The 18,330-nt window shown below is 44.2% G+C and overlaps 1 protein-coding gene across 1 annotated transcript in view; it reads right to left on the bottom strand.

Annotated features, from left to right (window-relative positions):
• Positions 1–1,529: 1,529 nt before the first annotated feature.
• LOC311117563 (cell surface hyaluronidase-like) overlaps positions 1,530–18,330 on the bottom strand; it is a 40,482-nt gene continuing 23,681 nt past the window's right edge. The window contains exons 13-24 of the mRNA XM_084192494.1: positions 18,130–18,261; positions 17,712–17,747; positions 17,425–17,580; positions 12,997–13,174; positions 5,451–5,666; positions 5,117–5,328; positions 4,659–4,841; positions 4,216–4,438; positions 3,989–4,090; positions 3,545–3,690; positions 3,338–3,444; positions 1,530–3,112 (exon numbers count right to left, since the gene is read on the bottom strand). Of these exons, the coding sequence (XP_084048620.1) occupies positions 2,919–3,112; positions 3,338–3,444; positions 3,545–3,690; positions 3,989–4,090; positions 4,216–4,438; positions 4,659–4,841; positions 5,117–5,328; positions 5,451–5,666; positions 12,997–13,174; positions 17,425–17,580; positions 17,712–17,747; positions 18,130–18,261 (1,885 nt within the window). The 3' untranslated portion in view covers positions 1,530–2,918. The remainder of the gene's footprint in view (positions 3,113–3,337; positions 3,445–3,544; positions 3,691–3,988; positions 4,091–4,215; positions 4,439–4,658; positions 4,842–5,116; positions 5,329–5,450; positions 5,667–12,996; positions 13,175–17,424; positions 17,581–17,711; positions 17,748–18,129; positions 18,262–18,330) is intronic.

The following is an 18,330-nucleotide window of genomic DNA, read 5'->3' as shown; positions in this document are numbered from 1 at the left end:
GAGGCTCAAAACATATCTGTACAATCATAACGTCTGCCAGTCCAATTGTCACATTTTCACTGAGATTCTTTGAGTAAATTTAAGATAATATGACAACTCTGTCTTGACTACACAGTCACAGTAGTAGCACGGCTCCTGTGTGACAAGTTGATAGAGCATGGCGCTTGCAATGCTGGGGTTGTGGGTTCGGTTCCCACGGGGGACAAGTACAAAACTGTAAGTCACTCTGGATAAGAGCTTCTGATAAATGCTTGAAATATAGCAGGACCCATCAATCACAAATTAAGCTTATTTATGGATTGGCAGCCATGACCAGTTCAGCCAGAGATCCTCTCTCTCTGTGTGCCACACTTATGCAGGTCAAATGACTGTGACTTGTGAACCAATGCAGGTATATAGCATTGATTTCAATGGTCTAGTGGTAGCGCTGGCGACGGGGGAGTTCAAGCCCCGTCTCGGCCTCTTGCCGCTCTACCACGTTTCTTCCTCTCTCCTTTCCTACTATCATTAAAATATTAAAACTTTGGCCTCCTGAGTGGTGCAGTGCTAGAGGCGTCACTACAGACCTGGGTTCAATCCCAGGCTGTATCACAACCGGCTGTGATTGGGAGTCCTATAGGGTGGCGCACAATTGGCCCAGCGTCGGGGGGGTTTACCTGGCTCATCGCACTCTAGCGACTTCGTGTGGCGGGCCAGGTGCCTGCAGGCTGACCTCGGTCGTCAGTTGAACAGTGTTGGCTCCGACACATTGGTGCGGGTGTTAAGAAGCGCGGTTTGGCGGGTAATGTTTCGGAGGATGTGTGACTCAACCTTCGCCTCCCGAGACGTTGGGGAGTTGCAGCAATGAGACAAGATCGAAAAAGGGGGTAAAAATAAAGACATTTAAAATACATATATATATGAAACCTTCAAAAATAATTGGCCAATATGTATTCAAAGGTTCAGAATACTGCTTTGAACAATGAATGATCCCACAATAAGTCTTTATGTCAGTTCTCATAGGAATTTCATATTACATCTGCAGCATGAAAACACATGTTACAGATTGATGGCATGGTAGGTCCCGTGTAGCTCAGTTGGTAGAGCATGGCACTTGCAACGCCAGGGTTGTGGGTTCGATTCCCACGGGGGGCCAGTATGAGAAGAAGAAAAAAATTATGCACTCACTAACTGTAAGTCGCTCTGGGTAAGAGCTTCTGCTAAATGACTCAAATGTAAAATGTAATGGGTTTAGGCTAGATAGGACTTCCTAACTATTGGTACAAGCCTACCACCAAGTGGTAAGATTGTAAAATAGCAGTACATCTTTAGAAATGAACTGTTCTTGATCGTCTCCCTACCAAACCTTTCTTGCCATCTATAACCCAAGTCTACTCTATACAGCTGCCCCATTAGTCTCATTGGCTAGATCCGAGATTTCAGTAATCTGATTCCTTTGTGCATAACATTAAGTCATCCTAGAGGCATCCTTGATTTTGTTGAATACATCAGCAAAAATAATGACAAGACAATGATGACAGGACACTTCATCACAAAGTTATCATCTCTGCAATTTCAGAAGAGCACTGACGATGTGAGAATTCAAATATAAAAGGTTTGATTAAAGAAATAAACTGTCATGAGTATAGTGATTCAACATTTCAAATACAACTCACCCCAAATTGAAAGGCACTCTCACACAGTATACACACACACACACACCATTGACTGCTTCTCAATATTTTCATCCACACCACCAACACTTTTAAAACACTAATTCCTTTTCAAAGAGCTCAATTTGGAGAGTGAATCTTAAAAGCATTGAGGGAGAAAAAAATGTTGCATAACAAAGAAACTCTTATTTACAACAGTACAGTGGTTAAAAAGCAAATCCTTTTCTTTGGAGGATCTCTCACAATGGTTGCATTAATTTTAGCTCGTCCAGGGCACTGTGTAGGTGGAGTTTGCACATTTTTGTCTATTTCTTAGATCCTAAGTGAAATCTTCACCGGGCGAGCTGAAATGAATGCACCCAATCACATACAGAAAGTTACTAATCACCAGCACAGTGGGGGAGCCCTGCTCAAATCACCTGCTGAGGCCACAGAGGTACAGTAAGCCTTGGTTTTGGTATGGACTACTAATCTGTGTTCGTGTTAAGGCTATGTTCACCTTGTAAAATGTCCCCCTGAAACACATACTTTTGGCATTTATATGTAATAAACAACATACATGGCCATACTAAAAGGTAAATTAGTAGAAAAAGAGAAACAATCCATCTCTGCTACACACATAGCCAGCCTTAGGGGAAAGTGGCACTGTGTAGAGATCAAATAAATATGGAACAAAAAAGGACACATCCTGGGAAAAAAGGTTTGTTGGAAACACAACAATCTCAACGGAATCCCATACAAAATGTTTTCATTATAATACAGCTGCCCTTAACAGATCAAGTCGCTGAACAAAATGCCCCCTGGGACGTGCAAAAACAGCAGAAAAAAGTGAGCGAGGAAACAGACAGAAGAAAAAAAAAGAAAGTGTAATAGTGAGTGTTTTTCCTTTGGTTTGCTTTTTCAGTTTCCTTCTTAATTATGTGTTTCATCTATGGATGTGGTGAGCAGCAGACAGGTCAAACGCTGGCCTGAGCCAAAAACCCATCAGGGGGAACTGGATAGAAGTGACAGACCACACAAGTTTGATGTGGTTACTTAATTTGTTAATTTGCTCGTATAGTTCCATTCTGGGTCCATCCCCGTTTATTCCCAGTTCTAATTTGTTCAAATATAACTCACACACACACACACACACACACTCACTCACACACTAAATTAACCCCCAAAATAGTAAATATCTTTGCCAATAAAATAATAAATAAAAGTTCAGCAGTTCACATTCATTTGCTGGTTGGTTGTGTTTTGGGTAAATTGTGTTCACATTTGTCATTGTGGTCCTGTGGCGGCCCTCAGTAGCTCCAGGTCTCTGCGTGTGCTGGGCTGTGTGCAGCCGTAGGCCTCCAGGCCCAAGGGGAGGTAGCGCTCCTGCAGCCCCAGCCCCTCCTCACCCTGCCCAACCAGGATGGAGGCCCACGGAGGGGGGGCAGAGCCACCCTGGAACCCCCAAAACACCAGGCTCTCTGTGAGAGAAACACAGTGTCATGTGGAAAATACTGTAATGAGGTGAGCAGAGAAAGAAGAAAAAGTATACGTCGCAGAGAAAATACATAGTTAAGAGAGACAGCAGGAAGAGGAATGAAAGAGGAAAAAAACTGTCACGAGATACAGAGAATTGTATAGAAAAACCAGACCTGGCCTACAGTAATAGCAACCGCGAGAGGGAACCATTTGAGAGTGACACCTACCTTTACCCTGCAGATCTGCTGCCTTAGCCATGCCCAGGGGGACAAGATATCGTGCAACACTGACCAAGCCATCGGGCTGCCCTCGTGTTCCCAGAAGCACTATAGACCTAGTCATGAGAAAATATAACCAATTATGATTCATCGATTCACCATCAAGTCAAACGCCTGATCAAACCAACCAGCAAGGGCCTAATTCTTCCCCCTCACCTCTTTGGTAATCCAGTTTTAAGATACTGCTCCATTTTGGGGTCCATTTTGGGGAAAGATGACTTCTTTGTGACTTTTCCAGAGCAGGCGTCAACAGAGACCAGGAAGATGCCTGGCTGTGTGAAGGAGAATGTCTCACTGTTCACCTGAGAGAAGGTGTTGTAGAAAAGTGGGTAAGAGATACGCTGGCGTGCTACAACCACAAACCGATTAAAAACATGGGTGGTGCTTTTGTATTTATCAATAGTGTGCATACTATTAATAAATGAGTATTCCATTCATAAACATTTATAATGGCTGTTTGATGGAAGTTAAACAACAGCAGCACACCAACAACATGCAAACAACAGTCATTATGCACACTGTGATTCTGTGACACCGGGACACTGTACTGACCAAGAGATAATGTAATACTTTGTTATATTTAAAATCTGTGGCACTCACAGTGATAAAGGACTGTGTGTCGCCACTCTGCTGCTCCTTGCTGCTGAGCGATTTGATCTGAGTTTGGAGGTAGGAGTTCCACGGGTCACTGGAAAACACCAGCTACCAGAAAACACACAGATTAAAGCTGGGCTTTTATGTCAGATAACACAACATGAACTCATTCCTTTTCCAATAGAATTGCATACTAATGGAACAAAGACAATGTGGGGGGCTAGTAGGCTAACCTGGGAGGCACCACAGTCCCTGCATGGTTGGGTGCTGAGGGTGGGCATGGCGACCACTGCCGAGGGAGTCTTGGCGTATTTGGGGTAGGCCTTGGCTGTGCAGTTACAGGTCAGTTTGGAGGACGATGTGCTGGCCATCACCTTCACTCTCTCACAGCCCTTAACCGAGCAGTAACTGTGGCCATCGCGCCTCTGCCTCGCCCGCAAATACAGCCACAGCAAGCTGGGAGAGGAGAGGCCGGTGTCAATCGAGAGAGTGGTGCGGGAGAGCGAGACAGACAGAGGGGCGAATCCTAACGTAAGCAAAATGTTCACTTAAAAATGTTAGTCTCCTATTTACTTCAATTCAATGTATGACTAAGTAAAAATTATAGAGGGAGAGAGAGCTATAGTAGATATAGCCATATGGATAGAGAGACATTAGGGTATAGTGACTGTCTCACCCCACACTGCGGTCAAAGAAGTACTTCCTCTCCAGCAGCCTCTTCTCCAGTTCGGCGAGGGAAAACACAGGCCCATAGTCGGTGATGTCGTCGAAGATGTTGCTCTGGCGGTCATTGATGTCAGCCATGACCTGGAAGGTGGTGTCGGGTGGGTAGCAGAGACCCACCAGCACCCAGTCACCTCTGGAGAGAGAGGAGGAGCCAACAGGTGACAATGAAGGTTAGAGATCTGGCTTACGAACTGACAAACATATCCTCTTATCGCACACACATTCAAACACACAGTAGAAAAAAAAGAGACCTCCAGACCCAGATCCAGTGTATCGAGACCGCTACGAGACCAAGACCAGTTTCAATGTGGACAAACAACCCCCAGACCAACCACCTTAAAACACACAGACACACACACACACACACACACACACACACACACACACCAGTCCCAGTGTGCCACTCACTGGTTGAAGTTTATGAGGGAAAGGACAATCTCTCTGGGAGCAGGGCCGTCCCAGTGCAGGGTGTAGCTCTTGCTCATCATGAGGATAGGCTGGTACTGCTGGGACAGCGCCCCCTGGCTGTTAATACCCCTCAGCACCAGAGGAGCCTCGGGGTACTCATCTCTACTGATGGACAGACTGAGGCTGCGAGCTCCCTGGGTCTGGATATACACCTGGAGGACACACATTAGAAAATGATTGACCAATAGAGTTTGGTCACTTCTATGCATTGTATATCCTAAGCAATGAATAAAGTCAATGGTGATAGGCATTAGGGCCAATGTCCCATCCGTACCTGAGAATAGGTGCCACTGCAGACCACTCCGTTCCACTGGGTGACGTTGACACAGCCGGGGTGACGGATCAGGTAGTTGTCTGCTCTGCCCACATACGTGTCCCTGTAGCCCGTCACAGAGCCGTCCACGTCATGGAAGATAGAGTTCTTATCCCCGTCCAGATCATTCTCTTCGAACCACTGGCCCGGACGCCCGAAGAATGCCCTCAGACCCACCTGTCACAGACAATAGGTTTAAAAAGACAGACATAACACAACCAGCGACTAACAAAGATATGTATGGCCTAGAAAGTGATGACGCGCAATTTGGTGTGCAGGTTTCCTAACTTTGATCTTGTAGGTCTACAGTATTTGAGAGTTGAGCCCTAGGACCATGACTCAGGACTACCTGGCCTGATGACTCCTTGCTGTCCCCAGTCCACCTGGTCGTGCTGCTGCTCCAGTTTCAACTCTTCTGCCTGCGGCTATGGAACCCTGACGTACGTGCTACCTTGTCCCAGACCTGCTTTTTTCAACTCTCTCTCTCTACCGCACCTGCTATTTCAACCTCTAAATGCCAGGCTATGAAAAGCCAAGTGACATTTACTCCTGATGTACCGACCTGTTGCAACCTCTACAACCGCTGTGATTATTATTTGACCCTGCTGCTCATCTATGAACGTTTGAACATCTTGGACAAAAACGTAACCTTAATGGCCATGTACTGACCTTAATGGCCATGTACTGTTATAATCTGGCACAGCCAGAAGGGGACTGGCCACCCCTCAGAGCCTGGTTCATCTCTAGGTTTCTTCCTAGGTTTCTGCCTTTCTAGGGAGTTTTTCCTAGCCACCGTGCTTCTACATCTGCATTGCTTGCTGTTTGGGATTTTAGGCTGAGTTTCTGTATAGCACTTCGTGACATCTGCTGATAAAAAAAGGGCTTTATAAATACATTTGATTGAATGTATGTTAAGGTTGTTTCATTAATATAGACCGTAGCAAAACGTTCCTAATGAATTCAACCCAGGTGTCAGAGAAGAGCGTTCAACAGAAGTCCTTAAAAGCCATTTTGAAAAGGGATATTTTGAGTTGAGTCAAGCTTGAAAAATTGAGTTGAGCTTGTCACCACATCCCCGACACTAGAGGGCACTCCAATTCAGAATGACTTTCATCAAGAACCTCCCCCTCGCTCTCCCCATCTCTCAGCATGGGGTCTCCACCCCACCACTAGTTCCAGTAAAGTGCCAACTCAGTAACTCTGAGCTCTCTGTTGTGTTGCAGGACAACAGAACCAACAGGCAAAAAGGAAACAGACGGAGGGAAAGAGAGCATGCAGGAAAACAGTGTCTGATCCCTGCATTTCAAAATCAAAGCTGTCAATGTAAACACAGGAGGCACAGAATCTAAACTAGGTCCATCAGAACGGAATTATGACAATGTGCAAACAAGCAGACAGAAGTTTCAGATGGTTATTTTGCCTGATTTGGCAAAGGAAAATTCCATAGACACTAATGTTTCAGTCAGTAACCTTTATCAAATCAAATCGTATCAAATAAAAGTTTATTGGTCACGTACACAGTGAAGAAAATGTTATAGTGGATGCAGATAAATGCTTATGTTCCTAGCTCCAAACAATGCAGTAAAATGTCAAACAAATAATACAAATAATAATAAAACAATTACAAATTGAAATCTTTAAATGTCGGAACAAATCCAATGAATCCAAATAGCACTGTAACAGTAATGCAATCTGTACGTATACAGTCGGAAGTTTACATACACCTTAGCAAAATACATTTAAAAACTCTGTTTTTCACAATTCCTGACATTTAATCGTAGTAAACATTCCATGTTTTAGGTCAGTTAGGATCACCACTTTATTTTAAGAATGTGAAATGTCAGAATAATAGTAGAGATAATTATTTATTTAAGCTTTTATTTATTTCATCACATTCCCAGTGGGACAGAAGTTTTTGGTAGCATTGCCTTTAAATTGTATAACTTGGGTCAAACGTGTAGGGTAGCCTTCCACAAGCTGGGTTTGTAGGCCTCCTTGCTCACACACGCTTTTTCAGCTCTGCCCACAAATTTTCTATAGGATTGAGGTCAGGGCTTTGGGATGGCCACTCCAATACCTTGACTTTGTTGTCCTTAAGCCATTTTGCCACAACTTTGGAAGTATGCTTGGGGTCATTGTCCATTTGGAAGACCCATTTGCGACCAAGCTTTAACTTTCTGACTGATGTCTTGAGATGTTGCTTCAATATATCCACATAATTTTCCTTCCTCATGATGCCAGCTATTTTGTGAAGTGCACCAGTCCCTCCTGCAGCAAAGCACCCCCACAGCATAATGCTGCCACCCCCATGCTTCACGGTTGGGATGGTGTTCTTCGGCTTGCAAGCAACCCCCTTTTTCCTCCAAACATAACAATGGTCATTATGGCCAAACATTTCTCCAAAAAGTACGATCTTTGTCCCCATGTGCAGTTGCAAACCGTAGTCTGGCTTTTTTATGGCGGTTTTGGAGCAGTGGCTTCTTCCTTGCTGAGCGGCCTTTCAGGTTATGTCGATATAGGACTCGTTTTACTGTGGATCAAGATAATTTTGTACCTGTTTCCTCTAGCATCTTCACAAGGTCCTTTGCTGTTGTTCTGGTATTGATTTTCACTTTTCGCACCAAAGTACGTTCATCTCGAGGAGACAGAACGCGTCTCCTTCCTGAGCGGTATGACGGCTGCGTGGTCCCATGGTGTTTATACTTGTGTACTATTGTTTGTACAGATGAACGTGGTACCTTCAGGCGTTTGGAAATTGCTCCCAAGGATGAACCAGACTTCTGGAGGTCTACAATTCTTTTTCTGAGGTCTTGGCTGATTTCTTTTCATTTTCCCATGATGATGTCAAGCAAAGAGGCACTGAGTTTGAAGGTAGGCCTTGAAATACATCCACAGGTACACCTCCAATTGACTCAAATGATGTCAATTAGCATTTCAGAAGCTTCTAAAGCCATGACATCATTTTCTGGAATTTTCCAAGCTGTTTAAAGGCACAGTCAACTTAGTGTATGTAAACTTCTGATCCACTGGAATTGTGATACAGTGAATTATAAGTGAAATAATCTGTCTGTAAACAATTGTTGGAAAAATTACTTGTGTCATGCACAAAGTAGATGTCCTAACCGACTTGCCAAAGCTATAGTTTGAAAACAAGAAATGTGTGGAGTGGTTGAAAAACCTCCTGTAGCTCAGTTGGTAGAGCATGGCACTTGCAACGCCAGGGTTGTGGGTTCGATTCCCACGGGGGGCCAGTATGAAAATGTATGCACTCACTAACTGTAAGTCGCTCTGGATAAGAGCGTCTGCTAAATGACAAAAAATGTAAAAACGAGTTTTAATGGCTCCAATCTAAGTGTATGTAAACTTTCGACTTCAACTGTATACACCGGATGAATATACTAAGAATGATATAGGGTGAGCTATGTAAAAAATCCAGTAATAAATAAATAAATATATATATATATATATATATATATATATATATATATATATATATATATATATATATATATATATATATATATATATATATATACATAAATGGTGTGCATAAACAGTGTAACTATCATCAGACAGCTGATGTTCTGAAACAGCTGATGTTCTGAAAGAGCTGCACAATCTGGACCCCTATAAATCAGCTGGGCTAGACAATCTGGACCCTTTCTTTCTAAAACTAGCCGCCGAAATTGTCGCAACCCCTATTACTAGCCTGTTCAACTTCTCTTTCGTAATGTCTGAGATCCCCAGAGATTGGAAAGCTGCCGCGGTCATCCCCCTATTCAAAGGGGGTGACACTCTAGATCCAAACTGTTACAGACCTATATCCATCCTGCCCTGCCTTTCGAAAGTTTTTGAAAGCCAAGTTAACAAACAGATCACTGACCATTTCGAATCCCACCGTACCATCTCCGCTATGCAATCCGGTTTCCGAGCTGGTCATGGGTACACTTCAGCCACGCTCAAGGTCCTAAACGATAGTATAACCGCGATCGATAATAGACAGTACTGTGCAGCCGTTTTCATTGACCTGGCCAAGGCTTTCGACTCTGTCAACCACCGCATTCTTATTGGCAGACTAAATAGCCTTGGTTTCTCAAATGACTGCCTCGCCTGGTTCACCAACTACTTCTCAGATAGAGTTCAGTGTGTCAAATCGGAGGGCCTGTTGTCTGGACCTATGGCAGTCTCTATGGGGGTGCCACAAGGTTCAATTCTTGGGCCGACTCTTTTCTCCGTGTATATCAATGATGTCGCTCTTGCTGCTGGTGACTCTCAGATCCACCTCTACGCAGACGACACCATTTGGAATATACGTGGCGCTTCATTGGACACTGTGTTAACAAACCTCCAAACGAGCTTCAACGCCATACAACACTCCTTCAGTAGCCTCCAACTGCTCTTAAACACTAGTAAAACTAAATGCATGCTCTTCAATCGAACGCTGCTGGCACCCGCCCACCCGACTAGAATCACTACTCTCGACGGGTCTGACCTAGAGTATGTGGACAACTACAAATACCTAGGTGTCTGGTTAGACTAAACTCTCCTTCCAGACTCACATTAAGAATCTCCAATCCAAAGTTAAATCCAGAATCGGCTTCCTATTTCGCAACAAAGCCTCCTTCACTCATGCTGCCAAACATGCCCTCGTTAAACTGACTATCCTACCGATCCTTGACTTCGGCGATGTCATTTACAAAATAGCCTCCAACACTCTACTCAGCAAATTGGATGTAGTCTATCACAGTGCCATCCGTTTTGTCTCCAAAGCCCCATACACTATCCACCACAGTGACCTGTACGCTCTTGTTGGCTGGTCCTCATTACATGTTCGTCGTCAAACCCACTGGCTCCAGGTCGTCTATAAATCAGGGCTAGGCAAATCCCCACCTTATTTTAGCTCATTGGTCACCATAGCAACACCCAACCGTAGTATGCGCTCCAGCAGGTATATCTCACTGGTCATCCCCAAAGCCAACACCTCCTTTGGCCGCCATTCCTTCCAGTTCTCTGCTGCCAATGACTGGAACGAATTGCAAAAATCTCTGAAGCTGGAGACTTATCTCCCTCACTAACTTTAAGCATCAGTTGTCAGAGCACCTTACCGATCACTGCACCTGTACACAGCCCATCTGAAATTAGCCCACCCAACTACCTCATCCCTATATTATTATTTATTTTGCTCATTTGCACCCCAGTATCTCAATTTGCACATAATCTCTTGCACATCTATCATTCCAGTGTTAATACTAATTGTAATTATTTTGCACTATAGCCTATTTATTGCCTTACCTCCATAACTTGCTACATTTGCACACACTGTATATATACAGTGGGGGAAAAAGTATTTAGTCAGCCACCAATTGTGCAAGTTCTCCCACTTAAAAAGATGAGAGAGGCCTGTAATTTTCATCATAGGTACACGTCAACTATGACAGACAAAATAAGAAAATAAATTCCAGAAAATCACATTGTAGGATTTTTAATGAATTTATTTGCAAATTATGGTGGAAAATAAGTATTTGGTCAATAACAAAAGTTTCTCAATACTTTGTTATATACCCTTTGTTGGCAATGACACAGGTCGAACGTTTTCTGTAAGTCTTCACAAGGTTTTCACACACTGTTGCTGGTATTTTGGCCCATTCCTCCATGCAGATCTCCTCTAGAGCAGTGATGTTTTGGTGCTGTCGCTGGGCAACACAGACTTTCAACTCCCTCCAAAGATTTTCTATGGGGTTGAGATCTGGAGACTGGCTAGGCCACTCCAGGACCTTGAAATGCTTCTTACGAAGCCACTCCTTCGTTGCCCAGGCGGTGTGTTTGGGATCATTGTCATGCTGAAAGACCCAGCCACGTTTCATCTTCAATCCCCTTGCTGATGGAAGGAGGTTTTCACTCAAAATCTCACGATACATGGCCCCATTCATTCTTTCCTTTACACGGTTCAGTTGTCCTGGTCCCTTTGCAGAAAAACAGCCCCAAAGCATGATGTTTCCACCCCCATGCTTCACAGTAGGTATGGTGTTCTTTGGATGCAACTCAACATTCTTTGTCCTCCAAACACGACGAGTTGAGTTTTTACCAAAAAGTTATATTTTGGTTTTATCTGACCATATGACTTTCTCCCAATCCTCTTCTGGATCATCCAAATGCACTCTAGCAAACTTCAGACGGGCCTGGACATGTACTGGCTTAAGCAGGGGGACACGTCTGGCACTGCAGGATTTGAGTCCCTGGCGGCGTAGTGTGTTACTGATGGTAGGCTTTGTTACTTTGGTCCCAGCTCTCTGCAGGTCATTCACTAGGTCCCCCCGTGTGGTTCTGGGATTTTTGCTCACCGTTCTTGTGATCATTTTGACCCCACGAGGTGAGATCTTGCGAGGAGCCCCAGATCGAGGGAGATTATCAGTGGTCTTGTATGTCTTCCATTTCCTAATAATTGCTCCCACAGTTGATTTCTTCAAACCAAGCTGCTTACCTATTGCAGATTCAGTCTTCCCAGCTTGGTGCAGGTCTACAATTTTGTTTCTGCTGTCCTTTGACAGCTCTTTGGTCTTGGCCATAGTGGAGTTTGGAGTGTGACTGTTTGAGGTTGTGGACAGGTGTCTTTTATACTGATAACAAGTTCAAACAGGTGCCATTAATACAGATAACGAGTGGAGGACAGAGGAGCCTCTTAAAGAAGAAGTTACAGGTCTATGAGAGCCAGAAATCTTGCTTGTTTGTAGGTGACCAAATACTTATTTTCCACCATAATTTGCAAATAACTTCATTAAAAATCCTACAATGTGATTTTCTTGATTTTTTTTCCTCAATTTGTCTGTCATAGTTGACGTGTACCTATGATGAAAATTACAGGCCTCTCTCATCTTTTTAAGTGGGAGAACTTGCACAATTGGTGGCTGACTAAATACCTTTTTTCCCCACTGTATTTTCTGTTGTATTTTTTTGACTTTATGTTTTGTTTTACCCCATATGTAACTCTGTGTTGTTGTTTTTAATCGTACTGCTTTGCTTTATCTTGGCCAGGTCGCAGTTGTAAATGAGAACTTGTTCTCAACTGGCTTACCTGGTTAAATAAAGGTGAAATAAATCAATAAAAAAACTAAAATGCAATGTACAGTAGTAGAAATATTAGAATACAGTATTTAAATACATAGTACAAAACCCCATGGCAAAATGGATGGAATTGCAGGAATTTAGCTTCCGGACCAGAGTCCGGATATAATTATCACACATATTCTTATCAGACTTATTTTTCGTAACATCATTATTACGTCAGTATTTGAGAACAAGAGAGAAGAGGCAATGGCCCTTCTCCCGAAGTGTGCACTCATAAACTCCCCCTCATGGATTTAAAAGGAAAGCACTCACTGGTGTAAGGAATACAGCAGAAACTCCCTCCACCGTGCTTGCACCAATTCAATGCTTTTCAATGTATGAGGGGCAGAGAATGAGTGTGCACTTCCAGGATGAAAGGTGGAGTGATGTGCTAGTTACTCACAGTGGGCTGGAAGCTGAGCTTGGACAGGTTGTTGCGAGGCGTGAGCTGCCAGGTGTTCTTTAGGTTGAAGCCCACCGCACTGGTGAAACGCTCCGTCGTTGGGATGTAATTTCGGAACGTGCTCTGGGTGATCCGCACAGGACCGTCGTAGATCTGGAAGCCGCGGATCGGGAACGTCCTTTGGAAAATCAGTGTGAGAGTCACACAACAAACATGAACTATAGTCACAACGAGCTAACACAAACAAAACATGGAACTTCCACAAATGTCACGTTACATTCAAGACAGGATCAGCTGATCCAAGGCATCTACACTGAGTGTACAAAACATTAAGAACACCTGCTCTTTCCATGACAGACTGACCAGGTGAAAGCTATGATCCCTTATTGATGTCACTTGTTAAATCCATTTCAATCAGTGTAGCTGAAGGGGAGGAGACAGGTTGAAGAAGCCTTGGAGACAATTGAGACATGGGATTGTGTATGTGTGCCATTAAGAGTGTGAATGGACAAGACAAAATATTTAAGTGCCATTGAACGGGGTATGGTAGTAGGTGTCAGGCGCACCGGTTTGTGTCAAGAACTGCAACACTGCTAAGTTTCTCGCGCTCAACAGTTTCCTGTGTGTATCAAAAATGGTCCACAACCCAAAGAACATCCAGCCACAAATGTTCTATAGGATTGAGGTCAGGGCTTTGTGATGGCCACGCCAATACCTTGACTTTGTTGTCCTTAAGCCATTTTGCCAAAACTTTGGAAGTATGCTTGGGGCAATTGTCCATTTGGAAGACCCATTTGCAACCAAGCTTTAACTTCCGAACTGATGTCTTGAGATGTTGCTTCAATATATCCACATAATTTTCCTTCCTCATGATTCCATCTATTTTGTGAAGTGCACCAGTCTCTCCTGCAGCAAAGCACCCCCACAGCATGATGCTGCCACCCCCGTGCTTCACGGTTGGGATGGTGTTCTTCGGCTTGCAAGCAACCCCCTTTTTCCTCCAAATATAACAATGGTCATTATGACCAAACAGTTCTATTCAGATCTATTGTTTCATCAGACCAGAGGACATTTCTCCAAAAAGTACAATCTTTGTCCCCATGTGCAGTTGCAAACCGTAGTCTGGCTTTTTTATGGCGGTTTTGGAGCAGTAGCTTCTTCCTTCCTGAGCAGCCTTTCAGGTTATGTCGATATAGGACTAGTTTTTCTGTGGATATAGAAACTTTTGTACCTGTTTCCTCCAGCATCTTCACAAGGTCCTTTGCTGTTGTTCTGGGATTGATTTTCACTTTTCGCACCAAAGTACGTTCATCTCTAGGAGTCAGAACACGTCTCCTTCCTGAGCGGTATGACGGCTGCGTGGTCCCATGGTGTTTATACTTGCATACTATTGTTTGTACAGATGAACGTGGTACCTTCAGGCGTTTGGAAATTGCTCCCAAGGATGAACCAGACTTGTGGAGGTCTACCATTTTTTTTCTGAGGTCTTGGTTGATTTCTTTAGATTTTCCCATGATGTCAAGCAAAGAGGCACTGAGTTTGAAGGTAGGCCTTGCAATACATCCACAGGTACACCTCCAATTGACTCAAATTATGTCAATTAGCCTATCAGAAGCTTCTAAAGCCATGATATGATTTTCTGGAATGTTCCAAGCTGTTTAAAGGCACAGTCAACTTAGTGTATGTAAATGTCTGACCCACTGGAATTGTGAAACAGTGAATTATAAGTGAAATAATATGTCTGTAAACAATTGTTGGAAAAATGACTTGTGTCATGCACAAAGTAGATGTCCTAACCGACTTGCCAAAACTATAGTTTGTTAACAAGAAATTTGTGGAGTGGTTGAAAAACAAGTTTTAATGACTTCTGACTTCAACTGTACGTACATATCCCAACCAGAAGCCATGGATTACAGGCAACATCTGCACTGAGCTAAAGGCTAGAGCTGACCCTTTCAAGGAGCGGGACACTAATCCGGACGCTTATACGAAATCCCATTACGCCCTCCGCCGAACCAACAAACAGGCAAAGCATCAATACAGGACTAAGATCGAATCCTACTACACCGGCTCTGACGCTCGTCGGATGTGGCAGAGTTTGCCAACTATCCCGATTACAAAGGGAAACCCAGCCGCAAGCTGTCCAGTGACGTGGGCCTCCCAGACAATTAACCCTTCTATGCTCGCGTCGAGGCAAGCAACACTGAACAATGCATGAGAGCACCAGCTGTTGCGTACTCAGAGCATGCACTGACCAGCGGGCAAGTGTCTTCACTGACATTTTCAACCTCTCCCTGACCCAGTCTGTAATACAAAAGGAACACCTACCTGAGAATGCTGTTAATTGATTACAGCTCAGTGTTCAACACCATAGTGCCCTCCAAGCTTATCACTAAGCGAAGTACCCTGGGACTGAACACCTTCCTCTGCAACTGGATCCTGGACTTCCAGACGGGCCGTCCCCAGGTGGTGAGGGTAGGCAACAACACATCCACCACGCTGACCCTCAACACGGTGGCCCCTCAGGGGTGCGTGCTTAGTCCCCTCCAGTACTCTCTGTTCACCCATGACTGCGTGGCCACGCACGACTCCAACACCATCATTAAGTTTGCCAACGACACGACGGTGGTAGGCCTGATCACCGATGACGATAAGACAGCCTATAGGGAGGAGGCCAGAGACCTGACAGTGTTGTGCCAGGACAACAACCTCTCCCTCAACGTGAGCAAGACAAAGGAGCTGATCGTGGACTACAGGAAAAGGAGGACCGAGCACGTCCCCATTTACATCGACAGGGCTGTAGAGGATCTGGTCGAGAGCTTCAGGATCCTTGGTATCCACATCAATAAGGATCGATCATGGTCCACAACAAGATAGTTGTGAAGAGGGCACACAACGCCTATTCCCCCTCAGGAGGCTGAAAAGATTTGGCATGGGTCCTCAGATCCTCAAAACGTTCGACAGCTGCACCATCAAGAGCATCCTGACTGGTTGCATCACTGCTTGGTATGGCAACTGCTCTGCATCCGACCTCAAGGCGCTACAGAGGGTAGTGAGTACAGCCCAGTACATCACTGGGGCCGAGCTTCCTGCCATCCAGGACCTCTATAAAAGGCTCCTTAACAGCTTCTACCCCCAAGTCATAAGACTGCTGAATAGTTAATCAAATGGCTACCCGGACTATTTGCATTGACCGCCTTATTTTAATCGTATTTATTATATATTTTTTGCACCGACTCTCTTTCACAGGCTTGATGTACACTCACTGGACTCTACCACACACATATTACACTGACACTACAACACACACACACACATATTGATGTCACACACACATTTCTTCACATACGCTGCTGCTATTCTCTGTTTATTATCTATGCATAGTCATTTTACCCCTACCTAAATGTACATATTACCTCGACTAACCCGTACCCCTGCACATTGACTCGGTACCGGTACCCTTGTATACAGCCTCGTTATTGTTATTTTATTGTGTTACAATTTTTCCTTTAGTCTATTTGCAAATGTTTCTTACTTTTTTTAAACTCTGCATTGTTGGTTAACGGCTCGTAAGCATTTAATGGTAAGGTCTACACCTGCTGTATTTGGCGCATGTGACAAATAACATTTAATTTGATCAAATCTGATTTTAAACCTAACCATAACCTTAACATTAACTACACTGCTAACAATAATGCCACACCCTAACCTTAAATTAAGACCAAAAAGCACATTTTAGTTTTCATGAATGTTTTACAATATAGCCAATTTTGACTTTGCAGCTGGCCCATCTAGCGGAAATCGCTCAGTTCTTCCACAAGGACAAGAGTCATCCCAATAAACGTTCAATGCTCTCTCTTTTTTTTCTACTGAAAAAAACGTTTAAAAACATTTTCCGTTACATACCTTAATGAACCCGAGCCAGAGGACCGGCTCTGACTGTGGGTGGGTGGGTTACAGCCTGCTCCCTGTCCCTGATCCGAGTGCTCCTCCGCAACTGTTCTCCGTGACTGACTGACTGTTTCCCAGACTCTAATTTCTCATTGATGACTGTAGTCCCCTGTAGTTCAGTTGGTAGAGCATGGCGCTTGCAACGCCAGGGTTGTGGGTTCGTTTCCCACAGGGGGCCAGTATGAAAATATATGCACTCACTGGATAAGAGCGTCTGCTAAATGACTAAAATGTAAACGACTGTAAGCAACGCTTTGATTATTTTTTTTTCTTTCAGTCATTGTTTATCAAAGGCGGCTTACTACGCGGATGGAGGAAGTCGGTTTTCAGGAAATACAGAAGTGATTGAAACACTGCAAAACCATTCATCCTATTACAGGAAGTTAGTCAAAGCAGTACTTCCCCTCCAAGAGCAATGCACCTCTCCAACACTATCTACAGTTTTTTTATTACAGTATTTCTTTCACACACACACACCTGTTCCTGGGTAGTGTCCTCATCTTGCCGTCTGCTCCTCCCTGGCCCCAGTACTTGTTCTGGCCTCCATTGAAGCCACGGTTCCGGCTCTCTCCCACAAACAGAGACTGAGTCACTTCCTGACTGGAACCCTCGTCCTTGGGATAACTACCGTCACTGACGGAGGGAGAGGAAAGGGACAGGATGTGTTTTTGAGCATAAGTGTATGTGTATAGGTGGTGGGGGTGTTATGAATGTACAGACAGACACACAAGTGTAGAAACAGACACAGGAGCCTTGGTACATACCTCGCAAAGGAGAGTCCCACCCCATTGTCTGCAAATCTATAACCAGAGAGAATTAACGTATCATTCATTCTGCATTGCGATGTGCACTGTTTGAGAGCTCCACTGAGTAGGGCTAACCCAGCAGTGGAGGAGTCACCAGTTCAATGTCATCCATAGCCTTGAGGACTGAGAAAGAGGAACTCCTGGCCCTTTGCCTCATCCGAGATGGCCACTTGTTTATATGTTAGCATAGCATGCTAACTACTAATTCTAATGTAAGTTGCTATAGTAACTCCTGAGACACTCTTCTCTTTGTGAATCATACAGGGAAATGGAATAGAGAATCCATGAGATGTGACTACTGCACAGCACATTGATGAACAATGATACAGTAACCACATTCATCATGGGCTCAATGAGATGACATCACAGCACTCACCCAGAGTTCTGAATGGTAATGTCACCGCCACGTATCCAGGCTCCGAGGTCGTTGTTCTTAAAGGCGATGAGTGTGTCGATGAGAGCAGCCACCCGCGGCTGGTTTGGGTCTGCATTCTCATGTGGACGGAACCTGATCCACGTGTATTATGAGTATAGAAACACACATACACTCTCGATCTGACACACAACACTCTTAGAA

This window comes from Coregonus lavaretus (assembly GCF_964263955.1).
Source record: "Coregonus lavaretus genome assembly, contig: HAP1_SCAFFOLD_205, whole genome shotgun sequence".
Taxonomy (NCBI): Eukaryota; Metazoa; Chordata; class Actinopteri; order Salmoniformes; family Salmonidae; genus Coregonus; species Coregonus lavaretus.
This window is presented reverse-complemented; position numbering and strand designations above follow the sequence as displayed.